The 26,672-nt window shown below is 39.1% G+C and overlaps 1 protein-coding gene across 4 annotated transcripts in view; it reads left to right on the top strand.

The window, feature by feature from the left end:
* The window catches only part of GSH2 (glutathione synthetase 2), a 165,014-nt gene that overhangs the window by 45,478 nt on the left and 92,864 nt on the right, over positions 1 to 26,672 (top strand). For all 4 annotated transcript variants that reach the window (XM_089459450.1, XM_089459449.1, XM_089459451.1 and 1 more), the window contains 2 exons: positions 21,667 to 21,852; positions 22,418 to 22,587. In XM_089459450.1, the coding sequence (XP_089315576.1) occupies positions 21,694 to 21,852; positions 22,418 to 22,587 (329 nt within the window). In that variant the 5' untranslated portion in view covers positions 21,667 to 21,693. The remainder of the gene's footprint in view (positions 1 to 21,666; positions 21,853 to 22,417; positions 22,588 to 26,672) is intronic.

The raw sequence follows: 26,672 nt of genomic DNA, 5'->3' as shown, positions 1-26,672 counted from the left end.
CTTATGTCCCATGTCTCATTGAGCAGATATGAGTACTATGTGACGTTCATTGATGACCACTCCAGGAGGACCTAGATTTACTTTTTGAAGACCAAGGATGAGGTCTTCTGGCGATTCCAAGAGTTTAAGGCTTTCGTGGAGAACCAAACAGGGAGAAATATTAGGGTGTTGAGATCAGACAATAGGGGAGAGTACACTTCAGTAGAGATGAGATCATGAGAGACTTTTGTGGGAGTGTCGGCATAAAGAGGTAGCTCATTGTGCCTTATAACCCTCAACAGAATAAGGTGGCAGAGAGGAAGAACAGGACCATTGTGGGTGCAGCTAGAGCGATGCTACATGATTAGAGTTTACCTTTCTTCTTGTGGGCTGAGGTGGTTAACACTGTTGTTTATTTGCAGAATCAGAGCCCACACAGAGTCTTGGGGAACAAGACTCCTGAGGAGATATGTACCGGCAAGACGCCGGAAGTTGGGTACATTAGGATTTTTGGGTGCCTTACATATTCACATGTCCTTGAGGAGAAGAGGACAAAGCTGGAACCCACAACAGAGAGAGGTATACTGATGGGTTACAATGAGACCAGCAGAGCCTACTGCATATACCTTCCTACACAGAGGAAGATTGTCTTGAGGCGGGATGTGAGATTTGAGGAGGAGAAGGCTTTGAGGAGGTCTCGGGAGATTGATCAGGTAGAGGAGCAGGCTTGTCAACGGGGGGCCACACCACAGGTTTCAGGGGCATCAGGTGGTACACCAAGATCAGGAGGTTCACCTTCTTCAGAGGTGACAGGTTCACAAAGCACAGCTTTGCCTGGTACCGGATCACATGATGCAGGTTCATCGGGCATGGTATCTTAGATTTCAGGATCTCCTTTGATTAGTACAGAGCCTTCCTCGCCAGGAGGAGAGGCACCGGATGAGGATTTTCCCACACCTCCACATGATACTACTGCAGGGAAGAGGAAGCGAAGATGGGTTCAGGAGACCTTGAAGGAGGGTCAGGCAGTGGGGAGATCCAAGTGGTCAGTGAGGGAGAGCAGACTGCTAGAGAGGTTGGTTGGCTTTGTGGCAGACGTTGTAGAGACAACCAACTTGTTTTGAGGAGGCTGCTAGACAGCAGATCTTGAGGGATGCCATGATGGAGGAATATTCTTCTATCATGAAGAATGATGTCTAGGAGGTAGTGCCACATCCTGATGGGAAGTCAGTTGTGACTTCCAGGTGGCTCTACAAGATCAAGCATGCTCTAGATGGCAGTGTTGAGAAGTTCAAAGCTCGATTTGTGGCTCGGGGGTTCTCACAGGTGGAAGGAGTTGACTATGAGGAGACCTTTGCATCGATTGTTCGTTATACTTCCATTAGAGCAGTTATATGTATAGCAACTGAGATGGGATGGCAAATTCACTAGATGGATGTGAAGGTTGCCTTTTTCAATGGTGTTATATAGGAGGAGGCGTACATTGAGCAGCCTCAGGGCTTTGAGTTGCATGGGAGTGATTCTCATGTATGTAGGTTGAAGAAAGCCTTTTATGGACTGGAGTAGGCACCGAGGGCATGGTACGAGATGTGAGATGCCTACTTGCAGCAGCTGGATTTCCAGTAGAGTGATGCAGATCCAAACCTATACTTTGTTTTGGTAGGTGACGATTCACTCATTCTGGTACTGTATGTGGATGACTTGTTTATTACAAGGGAGGACGATCTCATCCAACATTGCAAGAGAGATCTTGCTTCAGAGTTTGATATGACTGATATGGGGCTGATGCATTACTACTTGGGGATGGAGGTTTGGCAGGAGGATGGGCACATCTTTGTGGGCCAGGGCAGGTATGCAAGAGATATCTTTATGAGGTTCCATATGGATAGTTGCAGGCCTATGGCTACTACTATGATCACCAATTGGAAGAAGCTACACGATGTTGATTCCAAGTTGGTGGGTCCCACTTTGTATCGTCCGCTGATCGATTCATTGATGTATCTAGTCAACACTAGACTGGATATTTGTTTTGTAGTCAATACATTGAGTCAGTATATGATGGAGCCCAAGAGAGTACACTGGGTGGCTGCAAAACATGTGTTGAGATACTTGCAGGGTACAATGGATTATGGGTTGGACTATGTCAGATGTGATGGGTTCAGATTGATTGGTTGCACAAACTTAGATTGGGATGGCAGTGTCAATGACCGGAAGAGCACTTCCAGATGTTGTTTCTCATTGGGCTCGACAGTTGTGTCATGGTTTAGTAGGAAACAAAAGTCAATGGCGTTGAGCAGCACAGAGGCAGAGTACATGGCAGCTAGTCAGGCAGGATGCAAGGCATTATGGCTTCGCAAGATGCTTCATGGACTATTTGGTCAGATGCTGAGACCAACTATGATTTACTGTGACAATCAGAGTTGTAAACTCTTTGAGGATCCAACATTTCACGATTGGTCAAAGCATATAGAGATCAGATACCACTTCATCAGAGACTGGGTTCAACGAGGGGCTGTGAAGCTTGAGTATATATCTACTGATGAGCAGGTAGCAGACATTCTCACCAAGTCTTTGCCAAGAGGCAAGCATGTCTTTTTCAGAGACAGGATGGGAGTGGTGAGCAACACCTTCCTTGGTAAGAGGGAGTGTTGAAAATAATACCAAGGAGAGGTGTTACTAGGCATTTATCCCTTTTAGCCTAGTAGACACATTAATGACTTTTGACTTGGTGACATTTATGAGTTATATTAATGTCATGGATGGAAGAGATACTTAAAAGTGGTGTACCATGTACTTTTCTAATATTAAAGTCACTTGCACTTTATAAAGTGACTTTATGTGTAAAGTACTAAGTGTACTTTTTTAATATTTGCACTTTATAAAGTGACTTTATGTGTAAAGTACTAAGTTCACTTTTTTAATATTAAAGTGATTTGAGAAATTCACTTTATGAAAATTTTAGAAAAAGGTATACAACTTGAAAAAGGTACTAGGAGGCTTTTAAGTAAAGGGGCCAATGTATGAGGGGGGTCACTTGGGAAAAGTGATCTCAACCACACATCTTGAGATTTGGAGATTAAATCTCAACCATTGAATCCTAGGGTTAGGGATTCAATCTTTTCCAAAAGACAAAAGGAGAAAAGGGAGGCCCATTTCCTTACTTCAGATTTGAGAGAAGGAGAGAAGAAGAGGAAAAGAGATCTTCAAGGAGAAAGAGCTAGCTGCAAGAGAAGAAAAGTTCGATTTGCTAGTGGGGAGGCAGCCATAGGAGGCTCGAATCCCAAGGAAGAAATTGTACAATTGTTGCACACATTTCGAGGAGGCAACACAAAATTCGAGGGACAACAACATGAAAATCAAGGAGCTGGGCACGGTTTTCAAGGAGGTTCTGAGCACACATTTCGAAGAGGAATCAGCTCAGAAAAGGACAGAAATTCGAGGCAGAAATTTTGGGAAGTCTGCTCCAGGAAGCACGAAAATTGAGGAGGTTCCCAGCTGCTGTTTGGCACGAATTTCTAGGAGTTACAATCAGTCTTTTGCATAGAAATCGAGGTTGTATTTGCATAGATATCGAGGCTGTTTTGGGCACAGAAATCAAGGTTGTTTCAACACAGATTTTGAGGCAGATTCCTGAGCACAGAAATCGAGGAGCTGAGCTGCGTATAAGTGCAAAAAATTCTGGGCACTTAAAATTGTGAAAATTTGAAAATATCAGTGGGCACAATTTTCCAGATTAGCATTTAATGCTTAAGCGAAAGGGAGATAAGTATTGTGGTTATTTTTTATGTACTTAGACTAGTTTCTCAAGCAATAAAATCCTCCTTTGAAGACCGGTTTTCTCCAAAAGGTTGTGGGGTTTTTCCGGGGTCACGTTGACCAAAAATAAGTGTCTCTCATGCTTGAATGCTTGCATAAATTTTAATTTAATTACAGTTGTTAAGAAACGTGAAAAATAGTAGAAACACTCATTAAATGTTTACAATGAATGCACACTGAAAATTATATCAACATGACAAAACATGTGGGTTGGGTCAAATAAACACTTGCAAAATTGTAAACTGGGCTTGGGGTGCAGATCATTAAATTTCTACAATTGGTCCCAACCTGAACCCAGTGAAAATGCACCTAAAATTGACCAAGGGGGATCTTGAGGCCATGCATCTAATAATTAGGGCAGTGCACCACATATCGCAATAGATCACCTTAGCTACTTCATAAACCTCAAGAAGGTCAACGAGAACAATTTCCACTAGAATTCTTCCAATGTCTTCGAGTAGGGATCTATCAAAGAAGGGAGAATAGGGCATACCACCATCACTAGATAAGTACACCACATTTATGACTATTCAAGATTAAATACCACAGGGAAATGAAGAGAGCACACACTCATCACATTACACACAGTGAATTCATTCACTGAACATCCATTGATTGAGAAACATCCACAAATAACACCTTCATGAGAGCACTCTAGCTAGCCATCCATAGCACAAGAAAAAGATAAAAGTCTCCAACAGAAATTTCAGAATTTGCTAAGGGGTTTCTCCCCCAATTCAACCATGAGTGCAAATGAGGAAGCATATCTCCTATTTATAGAGAGATGTTCAACTTCCTTTACAGTAAAAATTAATATTTCTTCAATTACATCAATTTCTAGCCTATGGAGGGGTAAAACACCCTCTTCTCTAATTAATTAATATAAACTACAAAAAAGTGGGCTGTTCATGCCACATTGACAATGAAGTTAACCCCAAAAGAAGTGTGTCTCTACAAGTGATAGCAAGGGCTTTGAGATGTCACATCAAGGCTTCAAGCCTCCAAAGGCTCTCTAAAGGATGAGAACTCATGGCATCACACCATGTAAGTCATCTCCCAAATTCAAATATGGATTCCTCCAATAATAGATCTTCCCTTGATGTATCAGTAATCACGTCAAGTGGTAGGTGTGGCCTTCATGGTAAATAATTCCTCCAAGTTATAATCACAAAGCCCTTGAAGGGAGTAGCCCCTCAAAAGAGTAATGGGCTTTGACACGTGAAGTCTTCAAAGTACAGTGTCTAAACCCAAAGAGCTTTCAAATGTGGCCCTTCCACAAATTGTATAAGGATCCTCCTTCTAAGGTGACATGATCCTCTAGACCATTTGTAGTTTGAACATGTCATTCTTCTTAACAATATCACTCTGATTTTGATTCTCTTTTCGCTGCTGAAACAATTTTCTATTTTGAAGAATTCATTGTTGCTGATACAAAGAATCAACACTGACTCTTTAGATGTTTTCAGGTACTGAAATAGGTCCCTATCAGTCTAATTCAGATCTGAGTGATGTAAAAGGCCTAGAAAGCATGCCAATCATTGATCCTTTATGGGCTGAAAATGAAAGTAGTGGTCTGGACATCGACCATCTACATCTTTACCGAATTTCTATCTGAACCATAGACAATGAATATTTTTTCTGAGCCCCTTTGCCAATATGCCATTATATTGGTCATATGCTGACTGTATCAGATACCCTGAATCCTCAAAACTTCATCTTGGGTGGAGTTACTATCAGAAAGATAATGAAATCGGTGTTGCTATAACATACCATTTTTCCATGGGTGCTCTCACAATAGCTTCGACCCATTCAACTGTGAATATGGCCTAAAAAGTAATACGTTCCACTATAACCACTTCCTTTGCATTTGTTTTAACATCAAGTTTCCTATCGCTTTCCATTCTTGGTAGAAACAAATCTTCAAATGAGTCCTGGTACTATTGCCGCAAAATCGAGTAGGACTTGGAGAAAGAAACCCTACAAGGTATAAACTAGACAATGGGACAACAATGCGGTAGAGGCCCCTTGCCACCTCAACCAAAACTCCTTGCTCTTTACATTTTTTTCACTGATGGGAGTAGTCTGGTAAGAAGGTTAGAAATCAATTCTAAAATAGATAGGCTACAAATAAGGTCTAAGATGATCTCCCTAGGGCGCATTTAAGAGAGAGTCACAATATAAGTTCAAGGCTTCTCTAAGGAAGCACTTCACTGTCAATGAAAATACCTAGAAAATGGGGGGTTGCAAGACCTAGGGTTCGATGTATTTGACGATAATAAGAGTTCCCGAAGTCAAGACTAGAGAGAAAAAGGTTTCTTATAGTAAAATTAGCTAATCGAGGCTCATGAAACCTTCAAATAAGTCCTTAAGTTGAGAGAAGGAAAACTAAGGTTTCCCTCTTAGTGCAAAGTTGCAAACACTTAGGGTCAAAGAATTTATGGATGAAATTTGAGTGGATGCCCACCAAATTGATAGGTTTTGTGGCAAACCAAGTCAACTTGATGTTTAGGCTCTCAAATCATCAAAAACCCTTCTCCCTAGAATTTCTCTCCAAGCCCTAGTTGCTCCTCTAGCCTTGAAAGGACCGAAATTTTCAAGAGAAGAAAAGATGGATGAAAAATGTGATTGATCACCAATGACTTGGACTAGTGCCTTGTCCCTTGGGTATATGGAGTCAAGGATCTCAAAGATAGGCCAATCTTGTTCTTAAGGAGGCTAAAATTTGATGCCCTAGCACAAATTTCAAGCATTTACCCACTTCAAGGAATAATGGAGTTTTATGGGAAGAGCTTCCAAGAGTTTCACCACTAGGATAATTCTTACAATGTCATGTATGAGTAATGCATGCAAAATTCATCTAGATAACCAATTAACAAGTTTTCAACAAATTAGGGCACAATTTTATCATCATCTAGAATCAATATTTCCATACATTAGACATAGAAAATAGATCATTCAACAATTAGAAGTACTTACAAGACAATTATGCAAGAGATCCATCCATTATGCCAAGAAATAGCTCCAAAAGATATCCAAAAATCAGCTCCAAATGCATCCAATGATCCAATAATCCAAGAGAACAAGAAGTGTGAGTCTCTCTAAGGAGGCCAAAAATCCCAAGTTGAGTGATGATGAGAGATGAAATGACATCTCTCCAATATATATGAGTCCTAACATGTGCTATTATGCCTACAAGCCCCTAAAATCATAAAGTGATGGGAAAGAAACACCTCTAGGTCACAAGTCGACCTAGTAATCAATGTGATAAATGATAAATTTCCTAAAGGAGGGTCAAAGGCATCATGCATGCATAGGGCTCCAGAGGGAAGGATTTGAAGCCAAATGGTGTCATGTGTGATGTAGAGGCCCTCTAAAATCATGATGGAGGGGTTGGCCCTTATGTCTCAATGCAAATCATCTTGCAGACCCCCAAATATGGTTTGGGGCACAAAACTGGGTCTCATGGGTCACTGTGTGGCTAAATATTTTTCTCTGCTCCAACCCTTAGGGCACTGAAGATGGTGCAAGCCCTCCCATGTCTCCAAAGGTGAGACAAACTTCATCTAGGCACTGAATCACCTACCAAACCACGTGATCACTGCTAAGCCAACTGGGACATGCTAGTATAGGTGCGTCGTCCCATGAATAATATAGGCAAAGTGCAGAAGCTTTGGGGTGTTGAAGGTGCCCAAGAATGCACATGATGCTCTATGATTATTTGGGGACCCATGGCTCTCAATGCAGTTCCCGTGGGTGTCAATATGATCCTTTGGTGAACTTGGGCCCCAGTTAAGCTGCTCGACCCATAATAAAAATAGTTGACAATCACACACAATATCCAATGTTACAACTTATATCTTCAAGCACATTTAATCATTTTTGCATCTATGCGAACCAAGCTTGCAAGTAATGGGCAATGTGACACTTCATACAAGGTTCCTTTTCCAAAATTGGGGCCATAGTCACGTAATGGTGTTATCTCCCTAGGTGGGAGTGGCTAATAGACGACCTTATTAGGAATTTTCAACCACCAAAGGGAAGTGACATGTCCTCAGTACTCCCTTCAATTGATAGGTGTCATGTGAATAATGATGGAACAAAGGGGAAACAGAGTCTTACGACTCAATGCCACGGTCACAGGGGTAGCAATGATGAGGAATTCCACATTCTGGGTGTACAAATGTGAGGAGGGAGTAATCATGGATGCAATGGGCTACCTTGAACTTTGTTTTTCCACCCCTCTTATTACCTTTTGCTTTTTCTTTATATTACTACTTGACGCTCGAAGAAATTAGATCATGCTTTCAATGATGTGTAGCAGTGGTTACCCCCTTAGTGGTGGGGCATGCCGCAATTCATCGCTGTTAAATTGTGCAACTAGGGCCAAATTCCACTTTGGACAACTCATTTGATGGAGATAATTATTGCATTCAATTCCTATTTTCGAGAGGACCAAAATCGACCTAAAGATTACTAAATTTGGACAAGGAGAAATATGTTTTTGAAGTCAAGCCCACACGTGCAATTTGTCAAGGTCAGCTTGGGGCCAAGTTGGACAAATTGAGCCTCCTCCAACGCATATAAATAAGAGTTACCTAAAAGCTCATTTGGCACCATCATCACTCATCATATCTTCTCTCTCATTTGATTGGGTCGTACAAGTTGCAGGCAACTGTCTTTCTCTCACACGTGCGATTTCAGGAGGCTACTTTGGCTGCGTTGAATTTTCTGTTTCAGCTGAAGTTTGGCCAAAGTTGATTGAGGTGATTTTGACTGCGATTTTTGGAGGAATAATTATGTTTGGGTAGGCCGCAGTGACTGGCACAAAAATTGAGGATTTCTGGGCACTTTGACTTGCGATGACCATAGGGTTGACCGAATTTGACTGATGATTTGTTGATTGTTTTGGGCTAACTTTGACTAGTAAGGAAGGCCAAATTTGATTGGGTTTGACTAAGCTCCAAGTGGACTATTTGCTACTGCATTGACCGTCGTTGACTTTTTGGTTAGGGTTGCTGTTGACTGGAACCAAAATACTGCTATTTTGACAGGGTTGTTTTGGACAGTGTTTTGGATCATATTTTGTCAAGTCAACTATGACTTTGACTTCATCATTGTACATTATTGGATTCTCTCTCTGCTGAACATTTGATATTCATAATAAGAAGAAATTGATCAAGGGTTTTCCCCATCTTGGGGTTTTTCCTTGGTATTAGCCAATTATTGTTGTTCTCTTGTCTTAGATTTTCTTCTGCATTTTACTATTTATGTTGCATCTACAGTTACTGTCAATGTGAATTAATGGTTTATGTGATTGCTATTGGAAACTAAATTGGAATTGACATTGGGCTTATAAAAGGACATTGAACTATTTGTTGCAAGCATAAAACATACCATTGTTATCTAAAATTAACATGGTTTCAGAGCCCAGGTGAAGACAAGCCCAGGTAAGAGAGAGAAAAGCAATCACTAAGATATTTGTTGGACAAAGAATATTTGACAAGTCTCCATGGTCTCTACATCTTTATTCAAGGCTGAGGACAAGCTCAATGAAAAATCTGACTATAATGCATGGAAGATGACTTTGGACTTGACTTTGGAGGAGCATGAAGTATTGGACTGTGGAGGGAAAAGTGGTGGAGCCTCCTTCAAATGCACCAGCTGTTGTGAGAACGAAGTATAGAAAAGGTAAGGTCAAAGCTAAGAAAATTATTATTGGCTCCATTCAAAAGCATTTGGTTGCCTATATTTCTGATTTGGTAACTTCTAAGGAAATGTATGATAAGCTGGTTGGGATGTTCAAAGTGAACAATGCAAATCAAATCCTCTTTCTCAAAAACAAGTTGAAGGATATCGAGATGAATAAAGGGGAGTCTATCCAATCCTACTTCATGAGAATAACTCAAATCAAGAATGACTTGCTATCTATTGAAGAATTTATTTATGACTGGGAGCTCAATCTCATTGCTCTTGGAGGTCTTCTAAGACCATGGAATGTATTTGTCACCACCATGCTCAACAATGACAAGATACTTGGTTTCGATGAGTTATTGGCTCGATGCACTCAAAAGGAAACAAGGATGATAGAGAGAGATAAATCTAAAAATGGAAATGAACCTGCTACTTTCTTCGCCCCTGCAAAGAGGAAGAATGATGCTTGTCCAAGTAGACAGGGTCAAGGATCTAAGAAGGGATTAAAAGGAAGAGGCAAAGGAAGCTGCTACGATTGTAACATGTTCGACCACTATGCTAGAGAGTGCCCTCACAAGAAGAATCCTCCAAGGGATGATGAGAACAACAACAATAATTACAAAAGCAATGGCAATCAAAGGAACAATAGGTACAACAACAAAGGAAGGAGGAATGCTCCAGCTGCTCGAGATAAAAATGGTCGACCTCCCAAAAGGACACGAAATGCCAAGTATGATGAAAATAATGTTGTAGAAAAACAAAATGAGTTTTATCTTATTTCTTCTCTATCTACTTCCTCTCCTCTGGATACTTTGGATCATTGGTTGATTGATAGTGGAGCCTTAAGGCACTTCACTGGATACAAGGAGGCCCTCTCAAATTTGGTTGAGAAGAAAACTAATCTAAAGATTATACTTGGAGATAATGCCACCTACCATGTCAAAGGGATAGGAACTATCACTTTTCACTTGAATCATGGTCAAACCATACATCTACAAGAAGTATTGTATGTGCCCGATTTGAAGAAGAACTTGGTGTCTATTTCTGCGATGGAAGACAAAGGCTTCAAGGTAGCATTCATTGATGGAAATGTACGTATTTGGCATAGAAACCCTAAAGATGCATTTACTCTTGGATTTAGGGTTGATGGTCTCTATCAAGTTGGTGGAAGTCCTTTGGGAGCTTTGGCAAGTGATACTTCTCTTCAATGTGAGTTATGGCATCGGAGGTTTGTCCACTTACATTACAAAGCCTTACCTGGGGTAAGGAAGATGGTCATAGGGATACCTGACTTTCACATGAACCATGAAGGAGTTTGTCAGGGATCTACAATTGGGAAACATACAAAGGGACCATTCCCTTCTAGTGAGAGTATAACAACTGATATTCTTCAAGTGGTCCATTCTGACGTATCTGGTGCTCTGCTCGTAACCTCATTGGGAGGATACATATATTATGCAATCTTTGTGGATGACTTCTCTCGCAAAACATGGATCTATTTCTTGAAGAGGAAGTATAAAGTGTTCAAATCATTCTATTCTTTCAAAGCTTTGGTGGAGAATCAAATAGGGAAGAAGATCAAGACGTTGAGGACCGACAATGGAACCGAATATGAATCAAATGGATTCAAAGATTTTTGCAGAGAGGCTAGCATTAAGAGGGAGACAACTGTTCCATACACTCCTAGGCAAAATGGTGTTGCTGAAAGGAGGAATTGAACAATCATGGAAGCCACATGTGCCATGTAGTATACCTAGGGGGGATATTAGGGGGTATGGGGTACAAAGGGAGGTACCCAAGGGACTAAGGAAATAATAAGAGAGAAATAGATAAACTTTAGATCTTTATTAATATCAAACCCTTGAGGTAGGGTAACACCATACAATCACTCCTTAAGGAAGGAGAACACCCCACAAGCCATATGCTTGCCAATACAATAATCTTTGACATCTCTCAATGGAGAGTCTCTAGCCTCTATATAGGCTTCATACATACAATACCATGGGTCATTACCATGCGTCTCTCAATAGCATATATCTAATACAATGGGCTTATTAACATTATTTTTAACTACTTGTGGTCCCTTACATGATGTGGGTTAACAACTTAATTTATTAACTATGGCCCATTTATTTATTATCCTTACATCTCATTATTTCCTTATTTCCTTGGTACCTCCCTTTGTACCCCATATCTCCTAATATCCCCCCTAGGTATACTACATGCCATGATATATGATCAAGGTCTACTGAAATTCTTGTGGGGAGAAGCTGTCAACACTAGCGTATATGTTCAAAATAAGAGCCCGCATCAAGCATTGGATTTCAAGACACCCAAAGAAGTCCACTAGTAAGAAACCTGATGTTTCTCATTTTAGAATCTTTGTTGTCTCGTATACTTTCATGTGCCTAAAGAGAAAATGAATAAGTTGGAAGCTTCTGGGAAGAAACGTATATTCGTAGGCTACAGTGAAAATTCAAAGGCATATAGAATATATGTACCTGGTCAAAGAGATGTGGAAGTAAGCTGAGATGCTACTTTTAATGAAGAAACTGTCCTCGGGAAAGCCAAAGATCTCCCCATTTCAAAAAAGGACGATGATGATGCTGCTACAAAATCACAAGAAGATCCTCTGATGGATGAACCTATGCCTGATGTTGATGGCCGGATGGATCCTATTGATCCACCTATTGGTGATCCCTTTACCTCAAGGAAAAGACCACTATGACTCAAAGATACTCTTGAAGATGCTGAAAGACAAACTGCTCCAAGAGGGACATTTCATGAAAGTAAGAAGCCAAATGGGTATTAAGGATACTTGACTGCCATGAGTACTATTGTTCAAGCTAAACCTTGTACTTTCGAAGAAGCTGTAAAGCACCAAGTATGGAAAGATGCGATGAATGAGGAATATGAATTGATCATGAAGAATGATGTTTTGAACGTGGCGCCTAGACCTAAGGCCAAGTCTGTGGTCACCTCAAAATGGCTTTACAAAGTTAAACATGGAGCTGATGGAAGTGCTGAAAAATATAAGGCCAGGTTCGTAGCTCTTGGCTTCTCTCAAAAGAAAAGAGTGGACTATGATGAAATATTTGAACCAGTTGCTCGATATACCACTGTCCAATCTATAATTGTTCTCATTGCAAATCAAGGATGGAGCCTACATCAAATGGACGTCAAGATTGCATTCTTGCATGGCTCACTTAAGGAGGAAGTCTACTTGGAACAACTTAGGGTTTTGAAGTACAAGATAGAAGGACACATGTCTGCCGGCTGAAGAAAGCCCTCAATGGGTTGAAGCAAGCCCCTAGGGCTTGGTACGATGGGATTGATAGCTATCTTATGAAGCTGGGATTTACAAGGAGCTATGTTGATTCAAACCATATACTTCAAGGTTGAAAAGGACATTCCACTTATTTTGGTCCTTTATGTTGATGATCTCTTTCTAACTGGTGCAAAACCTCTCATTTATCAATGCAAGAGGGTGTTGACTTTTGAATTTGAGATGAAGGACCTAGGATTGATGCATTACTTCCTAGGCCTGGAGGTCTAGCAAAAGCTAGGTGAGATTTTCCTTTCTCAAGGAAAATACATTGTGAAGCTGTTAGAAAGATGTGGGATGGTGGAATGCAACTACTCCGATGGAACTAAACTTCAAGAAGCTATGTGAAAGTGCTGCTGGGCTCGAATTGGAAAATCCTTCTAAATATAGACAACTTGTGGGGGCACTGATGTTCTTGGTAAACTCTCAACCAGACATATACTTCGCTGTAAATAATTTGAGTCAATTTATGGTTGAGCCTCATCACATACAATGGGTTGCTGCAAAGAATCTCTTAAGATATCTTCGTGGCACTATCAACTATGAACCGAGATACATTGGTGAGAATTTGAGGCTACATGGATATTCTGATGCTGACTGGGCTGACAGTGTGGTGGATAGAAAGAGCATGTTAGGATGTTGCTTCTCTTTGGGATCTGCTTCAATTTCTTGGATGAGCAGGAAGCAAAAATCAGTTGCTTTAAGCACAACCGAGGCCGAATATATTGTAGCTAGTATGGCCTGTTGTGAAGCTGTTTGGTTATAGAAGCTCTTCAGTGAGCTATTTGAGCATGTGCTAGATACCACCATTATCTATTGCAATAACTAGAGTGGGATTCGCCTTTTAGAGAATCTCGTGTTCTACGATCGCTTCAAGCATTTTTATATCAAGTACCACTTTATCCGGGATATGGTACAACGGGGAGCAATAAGGGTGCAACACATCAGGATGGATGAACGGGTTTTGGACATGTTAAAATTGGCAACTAGGGCCAAATTTCACCTTAGGACAACTCATTTGATGGAGATGATGATTGCATTAAATTAAAATTGATATAAAGATCATCTCATTTGAACAAGCAGAAGTGTGATTTTGAATTTATGCCCACATATGTGCAAGTTGTCAAGGTCAACCACATCATCATGTAGGCTCAAAAAGCCCAATGGATGTGTCACTTCACCCTCAACGACTTATATAAATACAAGTGACCTTTCACCTCATTTGGCACCTTCTTCACTCACACATTCTCTCCTTTCATTGGTTCATACTACATTGGGCATTCTTCTCTCTCACACGTGTGGATCAAGAAGGAAGAATTTCAGAAGCTGAATTACAGGGCCGAAATTACAGAGTTGACTGCAGTCTAACTAGCATTGATCAACACCTTTTGGGCATCATTTGAATTCAATCTTTTGGGGATATTTTTGTCTTAGTAGGCCGCAACTTTTGGCACAAAAATCGAGGTTTTTTGAGCACTTTGATTGCAGACCAAATTGCAGGTTGATCACAGATTTCAGGACAACAATTTGACTGAGTTTGACTTTTGACTTTGTCACTGTTTTGGGTTGACTTTGACCTCCTTATCAGGCCGAGTTTGATTAGGGAAGATCGAGCTGTTTTGAGGACATTCTATTGCTGCCTTGACTAGCGTTGACTTTCTGGTTAGGGCTGAAGTTTGACTGTAGAAATTGACTGGGCTGTTTGACTTTGAATTGGGCAAGTCAATTTGACTTTTGTACACCCTCCCTTTGCTGAACATTTTGATATAATAATAAGAAGAATTGATCTGCATCCGCCAAATCTGGTTTCTTCTTGTCTTGGCTTGTCTTTTGCATATTGTTTTATGTTCTATCCACTTTTATTATCAATGTGATTAATGGTTAATGTGATTGCTACTGGAAATCTAAATTGGAAATTACTATTGGGTTGCTTAAGGAACATTGAAGTAATTGTGCTAAGCATAAAACATACCATTGTTAACTAAATTTAACATGGTATCAGAGCCCAGGTGAAGACAAATCCCAAGCAAGAGAGAGAAAAACAATCACTATAAAAGAGTTGTTGAACAAAGCTTCAATGGCTTCTACATCGTATTTGAAATATGAGGATAAGCTCAAGGACAAATCCGACTATCATGCATTGAAGATGACTTTGGATTTGACTTTGGAAGAGAATGGTGCTATGGATGTTGAAGAATCTAGGGCATCTAGGTTATAGTGAGATTCTTCTGACGATGATAACAATTTGTGAAGTACTTTTACTTTTCTTAATAGCACAATCTTCTTTTATTATTATTAGTGTTATTCTTCTTACACAGTTACCAAAACAAAAGAGACAAGAACACAAGATGTTGGCTCTCTGCTAGGGCAAAACCTCTCTCTCCTAGAGAGGAAAACCTTTCTGCAAATTTCTCTTATTGAACCTTCAATTGACAAATGCCAAACCCTAGACCCTTGACTAGTAGATCCTCCAAGCACAAGACACAATCTCTCTTTCTTTTGCTCTTCAATCAATGCCTTCTTCCGTTTTGCACCTTGATCTCTTACGTCACACTTCTTCCGTCAACTGAGGGCTCTCTTTCCGGCAACTGCAGAAACCCTAGGTCTACTTAGAGACCTCTTCTTTGGACTCTTCCTTTCCTTCTCTACTTCGCTTGGAAATCTTCCTTTTCCTTGACACTTAGGCTAGAGAATGAGACCTTCCTTGATTTGATATTTCCAAGTTGAGAGGCTGATCCTATTACCTTACTGCAGATTTGAATTTTTCGCACGTTGGCTGATCTAGGGCTTGAAATGAGCCCTTTTACTTGCTTCCTTCCTTCACTTTAGGTTTCCTCTTCTTCACTGGAGATGGAGGCTTTATTAGATGTATTTTCCTAGCCCAATCAAACTTGATTAGGTTGCTGCACTTGTTGATCTGATGTGATTGCATAATTGCCCTCCTTTCTTCGCACGTGTGAAAAATTAGGCCCTAAAACAACCCTCCCAAACTTGGTTTCTCGTGCTTCTTCTTCGCTGCCCTAGAATCACCTTTATGCCCCTTTTTTGCACCTCTTTTTCAATCTTTCTTCTTCACTAATTTCAGATATGATTGATGCTTCTAAGGTGAGGTCGAACTACCCTATATATAGGAGTCTGTCCCTCCATTTAGGTTGACTTGACATTTGTGCATGAAAATTCATTTCTTGAGCCGACTTGAAGAGGAGACTTGTCCTTGTGCTTTGGAGGATTACTTTTGACACATATCTTTGACATAACTACATAGGTTACATAGTGTAACATGCCCACATGGGTCTTCAACAATTACATTGACTCTTTGACTTTCCTAGAAGCACTCAAATATGTGCTCGACCTACCAAATGAGCAGGAAACTCATTTTTACAATTTACAAAAATAATATTTCTTCTTCTTTATCAAGTACAAAGATCAAAATTACATTTATGAAGACCGAGCCTAGTTACACTTTATTCAACACTCCCTCTTAACTAGGGAGGTATTCATAAATCATTAAGGTGCTTGGCCATTTTCAATCTGAAGAATTCACATAAGATAAATCGGATTGGCAATCCATCTATTATAGCATCATAGTAACCAACATTGCTTCCACAGCGAGGCCTTCACTGACAACTCTATTTCTCAATAGATCGAGCACAGTGTTGGCGAGACCAATGACTATAGACACCTTCATCATTGTCTCTCAAGGTTCATACCCACCCGGGTGTTCACTGAGTATAACCTTCCAGGACTATTCTTATCTTGGGTTCACAACCCTCAAAGAATATCGGTCCTTTTGCCTACTCTTCTCTTGGATGCCCTACACATCCTCAAAGAGCATCATATGCTAGATGATTACCCAATCCTCCATTCTTTCTTCACAAGTGAAGACAATAATGTTGTGTCTATCTCCACCTCTCAACTAGGGAAAATATTTCCATTCCTGTGAAGGAATGTACCTAAGCTCCCTCTGACCAGGAACTTGCTCAAGCTCCCTCTTAATTAGGGACTTATTGGAGCTCCCTCTAACTAGGGACTTTCCTTTCCATCAACAACTTCTTCTTTGTGGGTCTTGCAACTGCTTGATCACTTCCTTTCGTTGATTGCATGAAATTCAGTCGAGCTTCTTCTTTGTAGGGCATCAACCATCAATCACTTTCCTTCTTAGTTTGTCATGTCATTCCTTTTTCCATGGAAAGTGGGCTTCTTGATACATATCTGGAAGCTTCATCATATAGCTACTTCTTCCTCATTAAGTTTCTTTTAGGAATTTCCATACACCACATGAATGCTAGTCGTACTTGCACTTACAACCCTTGTTCCAGTAGCCTTGCATGAACTCATCCAGATAGCATAACATTAAATCAAACAATACCTTACGAGATGGATTTTCATCACGACATCTTGTTGGGCTGAATCATCAACATCCGGCATTTTCATATCTCCAAAGCCTTTCTAGGTGTCAAAGGTCCTTTGATCTTTTTCTTCCTTTGTCAGATTTCTCGTGCCTTCTTTCGGGAGATGCCTTCAACAAATCTGTCAGATGTTGATTCCTATTGTCCATGGTGTCCTTTTATCCATGATCTCTTTTTCTCATATGCTTCTTTATAGATTTTCTTTGTCAACCATCTCATACTCCATATGAGGACATTTCTCATGTTGACCTTTATTAGTGAGTGAATCATGCCTTTGTACACTTTCTTCAATGAAAGAGATCTACACTGTCCTTGACCATGCTACAGAACAATTTCCCATGCTCATTGATACAAATGATGACATGACTTGAAAAACATAGATGCATACATACCTCATCTTAGTTCTTTCCTTAATCATCTTAGCTTCCTTTGATAGTTTCCTAGATTGAGATTACCTCAATTTTCTTTGCTTTGCTACATCTTTCCTTGCCTACATATCATCCTTTCTTGAATCCCCATAAGTGGAATTCTTGTCAAGACATCTTCTTTTTCCTTAAAGTCATGAACCCTTTATTGAAGATTTCACTGGAGGATCCTTGTAGTCCTCATCTTGCGAATGCTCCTTTCTGCTGATGATAGTGGCCTTCTAAGATTATTCTTCTTGATCATGATCATTCCTTTATGCATTGATGAGGTCATTCAATGGCTAGATCCTTCCTACATGAATATCTTGATTTGAGCTATCTCTACATAATGCTCCTATATTCCTGAAGATGCCATTCTCATAAATCATGCATTCTATCCTATTGCTACATGTTCCTATGATACCCAAAACTTTAAAGAAGACTTATGTGAAGAAGTTGATCTTAATCATAGTAGAGATCCAGAGGGTCCTCCTTCTGCTTCTTATCTTCTTCTTTTACTTCTTGTGTAATGTGGACTTCTTCTTCTCGTTTCCTCTTATTGTTGTCCTTTTTGAACTTAGGACAATCCCTCTTATAGTGTCCATACTTTTGGCAGCCAAAGCATTGGACTTTGGACATATCTCTTTTACCCTTTCTCCGTGGACCAAACTTGCCAAATTTCCCATTTATCTTGGCCATAACAGCAAATGCCTTCTCCTTTGATCCCTCATTACCTTTGGCTGTGAGTCTAGTCTCCTCAATTTTGCATAGAGACCAAAGTTCATTTAGCGGGGTAGCTTCCTTCTTGGCATATATACTTGATGTGAAGTTGCCCCATTCCTTAGGTAATGCATTGAGCACCACAATAGTCATCTCCCTGTCTGACATAATTTCTCCCAGTTCTTGTAGCTGGTCTCTCATCTTAGTGACCTTCATGAAGTAGGTAGCTATTCCTTCTTCCTTGGATATCTTCATTTTATATAGTTCATTACGCAACGATATCACTTCTCCAGCTATAGTAACTGAGAATAGCTCCACCAACCTATCATAGATTTTTTTTTAGATGTTTCAAGTTTAGAAAGATAAGGAATGAGAGGATCCTTGATGGATTCTATCAGAATCCTTTGAGCCCTTGTTTCATCCTTATTAAACTTTGCTAGGGCTTGAGTTTGTTCCTTAGTAGAAACAATGACACTCCCTTTGATGTAGTCCAGAAGTTCATTTTCTTTGAGAAGTAGATCAATCCTCCTTTTCCATGCAAGGAAATTAAGAGTCCCAACCAATTTGTTGCTTTCCTTCCAAAAAGACATTTTGATATTTTGAGAAGAGTACATAAAAATACTTACTTGAGAGTGTTGGTGAAGAGGATATCTTGCTGCTTTCTTGATGAATGAAGTCTCAGTTTCTTGGATCTTGGAGTTCTTCAAGATGCTTCCTTCAAGGTACCTTGTGATAGATCTGCTTGTTGATGAAAACTTCTCAATGTGTAGATGTGGAGATCTTCAATGATGGGCCTAGATCTAAGTACCTTCCTTTGAAGATGATGAGTCTTTGATGTAAACCCTTCTTGGATGAACCTTCTTGTAGAAGCTGTTGTAGAAGCCTTTAGATGGAAGGCTTTTCTTCTTTCTTTGTTTGCAGGCTGGTAGTCCTTCTTGATGGATCTAGGAGAGGAGATGGTAATCCTCCTTGACTTTGATGGATTTGGAACCCTTGCTTGTAGATCTAATGTTTCAATCTTTGTGTGCCGTTACTTCTTGATCTTGATGCTTCAATTTTCTATGTGTTCTTGAGATGCCCTTCCTTGATGGGTCACCTTAGCTCTGATACCATGTTGAAGAATCCAGGGCATCTCGGTTATAGTGAGATTCTTTTGACGATGATAACAATTTGTGAAGTACTTTTACTTTTCTTAATAGCACAATCTTCTCTTATTATTATTAGTGTGTATTCTTCTTACTTTATCAAATAGTTACCAAAACAAAAGAGACAAGAACACAAGATGTTGGCTCTCTGCCAAGGCAAAACCTCTCTCTCCTAGAGAAGTAAACCCTTCTGCAAATTTATCTTATTGAACCTTCAATTGACAATGCCAAACCATAGACCCTTGACTAGTAGATCCTCCAAGCACAAGACACCGTCTCTCTTTCTTTTGTTCTTCAATCAATGCCTTCTTCCTTTTTGCATCTTGATCTCTTCCTTTGCACTTCTTCCGGCAATTGAGGGCTCTCTTTCCGGCAACTGCAGAAACCCTAGGTCTCCTTAGAGACCTCTTCTTTGGAGTCTTCCTTTCCTTCTCTACTTTGCTTGGCAATCTTCCTTTTCCTTGACACTTAGGCTAGAGAATGAGACCTTCCTTGATGTGATATTTCCAAGTTGAGAGGCTGATCCTCTTACCTTATTGCAGATCTGAATTCTTCGCACATGTGGCTGATCTAGGGCTTGAAATGAGCCCTTTTACTTGCTTCCTTCCTTCGCTTTAGGTGTCCTCTTCTTCGCTAGAGATGGATGCTTTATTAGATGTATTTTCCTAGCCCAATCAAACTTGATTAGGTTGCTGAACTTGTTGATCTGATGTGACTGCAGAACTGCCCTCCTTTCTTTGCATGTGTGACAGAATTAGGCCCTAACCCGTGAAAGGGATAGGGACTGTCACTCTTCAGTTAAATCAAGGTCAAACCCTTCATCTACAAGAAGTATTGTATGTACCTGATTTGAAGAAGAACCTGGTGTCTATTTCTGCGATGGAAGATAAAGGCTTCAAGGTAGCATTCATTGATGGAAAGATACGTATTTGGCAAAAAAACCTTAAAGATGAATTTACACTTGGATTTAGGGTTGAAGGGCTCTATCAAGTTGGAGGAAGTCCTTTGGGAGCTATGACTTGTGATACTTCTCGTCAATCTGAATTATGGCACCTAAGATTTGCTCACTTTCATCACAAAGCCTTACCTGGGGCAAGGAAGATGGTCACAACTATGCCTGAGTTCAACATAAATCATGAAGATGTTTGTCAAGCTTGTGCAGCTGGAAATCTTACTAGGGGACCATTCCCCTCAAGTGAAAGTCAAACTACTGACATTCTTTAATTGGTCCATTCTGATCTATCTGGTATATTGCCCGTAACATCATTAGGAGGATACTTATACTATGCAATTTTTGTGGATGACTTCTCTCACAAAATGTGGATCTATTTCTTGAAGAAGAAGGTGCAAGTACTGGGTGATTTTGATGGCATAGATATGCCCGTCAGCAGCTTAGCCATAGAGATTCTACAAGAAATATATCTCAACCAGAAAACAGAAGTTTGGGACTGAACCTTCTCATGCTGTTGTGGTGATAATTGTCATATATCATTAAAAAATGCTTTAAAAAGTTTATGCAGTTGCCTAAAACCTCCATTACCTAACAATTTCATTAATCTGCTCTAAATACAGGTAAATAAAAAATGATCTCACTTTCTAGCCCAGTGTTCCAGTGTCCACAATCTTAGCATAAAAAGGTGTTTCATTATTCAAGTTAAATAGTTGTTGCATAGGATGAAGAGAACTTTTAAGATGGACCATCTAATGGAAGGTCCAAAAAAGAAGTCAATGTGAAGGGGCAATTCCTTGTTACATATGGTTGGTCTCAATCTCCTTGCTCATGGAGAGAATGTGGGCACCTATTAAGTGTGGAGTTACTTTTGATTCCTAAGTCTGATGAAAACATAATTAAAAAAAATAAGTCTCTCTTGCCTATTGCTCCTTTTCTTTTAAATGGAAATGCTGCATGAAATGTTTTATGTTATTTTGATTCACTTCTAGCATGAAATAAAATGTTCATTAAAGTCATTTTACTTAAACTACCTGTGGAGTATGATCTAACTTCTCTTATATGAGGCTTCATATTTATACTTTGGTTAGTTATGATAGATATTTCATAATTTTCATTATTAAGTGAATGCCTATTTTCTTCATTTTCTGCTTATTGATGACCTTGCATCCGTTTCAGTGTTGGACATATCATTCACTTTAGATCTCTATTGTCTTTCCAATTTCAGTTTGTGGACCAACTCAAGATCAAGGAAATGGAGTCTGAGAGGTATGAGAAAGAGTTAGCAGTTGATTCCAACAAGGGCATTTCCCCTTTTGAGGACATCTCTCCAGTATTGGCAAAGGAGCTTCTGCAAGATGCACTCGTGTGGGCTTCCTTACATGGCCTTGTGGTTGGCGATAGGGCTGTACAGGTATTATCTGTTCCACATTGCAATCCTTTGCAATCACATCAGGTATTTGCATATCATTTACTTATAATACCAATGAAATATCAATCCCATGAATGAATACTCTGATTTTTTATTTTTTATTTTTCAAAATATAATTTTCTGTTTTTGTTACGTTGGTAAATTTCTTTTTGTAACACCAATTCTTGAACTGAAATTATTGCATAAATTGTATCATTGCTTCTAATAAATCCTAGGCTGCCCTAGAAACAACATGATTCAATGACAAATGGTTTAATGATTGTTTTTATGGAGAGATCAATTCACTTTAGTGTTGGGATAATTTCCATTTTTATATATCATAAATAATTTTATTCTTTCCACTCTTTTTTAGCAAATGCATGGGGTTTTTTCTGTAATATGCTTGGCACTTTTTACATGCCATTTACTCTTTTTTGACTAAGCAAGATCAAACCCACAATATATAATGAATACGTTAGCAATTTTATACAATATAGATATTTTTTAACAGCCTATTGATTTTTTTATCCTAATTAAAACTTTTCTTGTATATGTAATTTAAATGTAGGGTTCTGGACAAATCCCGGGTGTTGGGTTGGTGCATGCTCCGTTTGCTCTCTTGCCAACACCTTTTCCAGAAGGCTGTTGGAAACAGGCCTGTGATTTGGCACCCTTATTTAATGAGCTTGTAGATCGAGTCAGCATGGATGGAGTTTTTCTGCAAGAGTCACTTTCCAGGTTCTATTTTCATTCCCTTGTATTGTTTAACACAATATTTGCTATTGGTTTTAGTTTTTCCATTCTGTTCTGAGAAAAAACTGTTAACCCACACTTTTCACTTAAATGAAAAATGTAGAAAATTAGTGAAGTTTTAAATTTGAGGACATTCTTTTGGGCAGCATGTATGAAATAAATCTTGGTAATAGGCACAATTATGTCCTGCCTAAGTTGAACAAAACGTGGAAATGTGTATCACACGGAAACCTGAACCCCAAAAATTTGGAACCAAGGAAACATGGTATTTATAAAATTAAAAAATATAAATATTTCAAAAATATTCTTGTTTAATGAACGCATTATCTTGAAAATTGCAATAAAATGATAAAAATAAGTAATAGGCATAAATGACAATTTAGTAGGAAAACCTTGTTTACATGAACTCCCATAGATGATTTCATTATGCAAAATACAAAAAATGCTTTTTTATACAAGGATATTTATTAAAAAGTATATGAGGCTATATGTGCCTACATACGACATAAGCTAATAGTTATCCATCTCATCTTCATCTTCATCAACAAAAATAGAACAAGATAACAGAGGATCATGGATTGGATGAAGTGCTTATAATTTCATCATTATTGTAGTGCAGTGAGAAAGACATCCAAGTAAGGGGATTGTAGATCCACATTCCTCTCTTTATGAGGCTTTCTTGTATACTCTTCACCCCCACAAGACATAAGGTGAAGTTTCAAATGTACACAGACAAGATCCTCATTCTTCTGTGATCCCAACTTTTCTTTTCCTTAAAGAAACATCTTTATATTCCTCATAAGGATCGGGAATATACATGTTTTGGTTTTCGTGGGAGTCTGAGAAAACAAGGCTCAAAGCCATTACACGGATATACTCATTATGCACTCAACATATCAAGAGGGAATTGAACTCAGGTGGGGAGGATAACAACATTTCTCCCAACTTGTTGCACTTTACAAAATGAATAAAGGTGCTCCAGTTCCTTTCAATTGATGAAGAACTTGCCAATGGTGAAAGAATATGAGTGACAAGGGTTTGCAAATGTACACCATTTGCTCTATGAGACATGCACCATCAAATTGGATTCAGGGCACATACAAAACTAATATGTTCGAATATTTATCCAATCCAGCAGTAAAATTAGCAAAACCTTCTTTCAACTCAATTTGTAGAGAAGCTGGAAATATTCCCATGAAGGCATTTTTCACTCTATTGGCCACCTCCCTATCCTTCTGCAGGGCCTTCCATCATAAAATTTTGGATTCAAGGCATGTGCTAAAGTGTGCATCAGAACGTTGAACTAGTTCCACCTCTGGATTACAATTGAGTTCATAAGCTCTGCAAAACTAGTGTCAACAAAATAGAGGCAACTTCTTGTGAAATGATTCCTGTTGTTCTCTCAAGGATAACATCCATTTCATATTAAACCTCTCCCAAGAAAGGGTTGCTTGAGCTTTTATTTTAGAGCAATTCTCATTGACCAACAATCTATGCATTGTATTTACCCTCTTCCAATCTGACTGTAATGCAAACATTCTAAATCTCAATGATTACCATACACAGGTGACACACTAATGCAGATTTTACCTCTACAAGGCAGTGCAACATGATGAGTTTTAAGTATATTTGTCTTTCAACTTTCAACAACTCCAACTTCGAGAATCCTTGAAATATTGCTTGAGATTGGTAGTGGCTGGTTATGAAGTTTATGATGTTCCTATCCAACCTTGTAAGCTCCTTAAGACATGGAATGCTAGCCTCAAACTCTTCCAAAATTAGCTTTAAATTATGGACAATGCAAGGAGTCCAAAAAATGTGAATATACTTACTCTCAATAATCAAGCCTGTGACTTTGCAATCAAATGCATTATCTGCAATAACTCATTACCTATGTTGCAGGAAACGTGGTATAGAGGTCCGTTTCCGTACGTAAACGGGTACGAAACACGGAAACGCGTTTGGTACGTCCGTGAAACGCGTTTCCGGCCGTACTGCCACGTTTCCCGAAATGGAAACGTGGCCAGTACGGCCGGAAACGCGTTTCAGGGCCGTACGACCCACGTTTCCTCATTAACTTGTGTTTTTTTTTTTTTTTAATTTTTTTTTTTTTCAATTTACTTTTAGGGTATGTTAGTGACTTCTTGTTGCTTCTAGATGCGTGTCTAAAGTTATAAAAGTGAATTTTTGCCCTAGTGTTGATATGCAGTTCATTAGGGAGTTTGAGGGATATGCAGTTCATGGTAATTTTAAATTCTTAAAGTAAAAGTGATATTCTCCTTTATTTTTCATTTTCATCCTTTTACTTAAATTTTTAACATTACCATGAAATGACTCAGGATGTTTGAGAGTGGTTTCGCCCTCATTGGATTTCATATGGAGAAAGTAGAATTTTAGATCTCACTCAAAATCCAGCAGACTTATTTGTTTTTCAGGATTTCAGGATTGGAGGGATTGCAATGTTTCCATTGGATTTTATCATGTACTAGGGTATGGAACTTGTATTTAATCAAGAGAACCAAGCCCTCTATGCAGGGGAAACTCCCAATAATCAAGATCATGTAGAGTACTAGGGTATGAAATGTGTATTTAATCAAGAGCACTAAGGTCGTTCGACTATGTAGGAGGAGACTCCCAATACAATAGTGGTCCTTCTAAAGAATGGGATGTGGATGCAGAAAATCCTGATTTGGATCTCTCTCTTGCAGCCTTATAGTCTTTATTGTACTTGCAGCCTCATATATTAATATAAATAAAGGCTGATTTTGAGATTTGGATATATAATAAAGGTTGCTTTTGGATATTCTGATATTTTTATTTTCATTATGTGATCATTCATGAGTAAATGTGATGTAAATTAAATCTTAATGTTTAAGTGTAATAAATTATAATGTATCATTTATGCTTTATGATTGCACATATATATATATATATTTAAATATTTTCAATATATATATATATATATATATATTCGCGTTTCCCCGTTTCCAAAATTTGGGTAGGTCGCGTTTCGTATCGCTTCCCGTTTCAGAAACTCGTACCCGTTTCCCCGTTTCGTGCAACTTAGCTCATCACATTGGGTGGGTTTATTTGTGTTGAGAAATCTAGGGCAGAGTTTGATTAGGGTTTTATTACATATTTGTCTTTAATTTTGACAAGTGCTTGTGATTATAATTAGTACATCATCATTATTAACTTCTGTTCATCATTAAGACAAATGCCAAACAAGAAGATCACAATGCAAACAATAGGGAGACCAAAAATGGGCTCCAAGCCAGGGAAAAATCCACAAAGGGAAAACCTAGAGAACTTCCTCTTCTTATAGAATCCCTTTCAATGAAGACTTCCAAGACCAAGACACAAGATAACCCACGAAGATCAGGCCAGCGACCCAAGACAAAGATCTGTTCCTCTGCTGCTCTTCCTGCACAAAATTGGACCTGTGGAAACCCTAGATTTCCACAGAAACTCGCACTAAGGAGAGAAAAATTCGTCCCAAAACAAACAGAGAGAGATCCTGCCTTCTGTTCCTCTTCGCACCACCCTTCTTGCCTTAGACATCCACACGAAGATCGAGCTCACAAGTGTGTTAAAAAAAGGTTGAGTCCACCTCTTTAAATAACCTTTCTCTTAGGTGCAAGAGCCTCTTCAAGGCTGAATTTTAGGGCTGGACGACCTGCTCCTTGGAGGCTTCTAGACATAATAATTTTCTCTTTTTCTTGGTACAAGAGCCCTTAAGGGTCTTTAACATTATGACTTTGACTTGATTCCCTAGGGCCTAGAGACACAATGGGTGCTAGATCTAGAATAAATAACCATGGGAAGAAACCCATTTACAATAAATAAATTTTCTTTTACAAAACACATTTCCTTTTTTCTTTTTTTGACAATTACAATGATTACATTAAGTCATGACTCAAATACAATTATGAAGACCCACACTAGTTACATCTTCAACACTCCCTCTTAACTATGGAGGTATTCATAATTGACCAGCGGTACAAGGACAATACTTCCATTGAAAAGTTCTCATAAGAAGAGTCAGATTGGTAAGCCATCTTGTAAGCATG

This window comes from Pinus tabuliformis, chromosome 7 (assembly GCF_031772625.1).
Source record: "Pinus tabuliformis cultivar Carrire ecotype Pingquan chromosome 7, CPIR1, whole genome shotgun sequence".
Taxonomy (NCBI): Eukaryota; Viridiplantae; Streptophyta; class Pinopsida; order Pinales; family Pinaceae; genus Pinus; species Pinus tabuliformis.
This window is presented reverse-complemented; position numbering and strand designations above follow the sequence as displayed.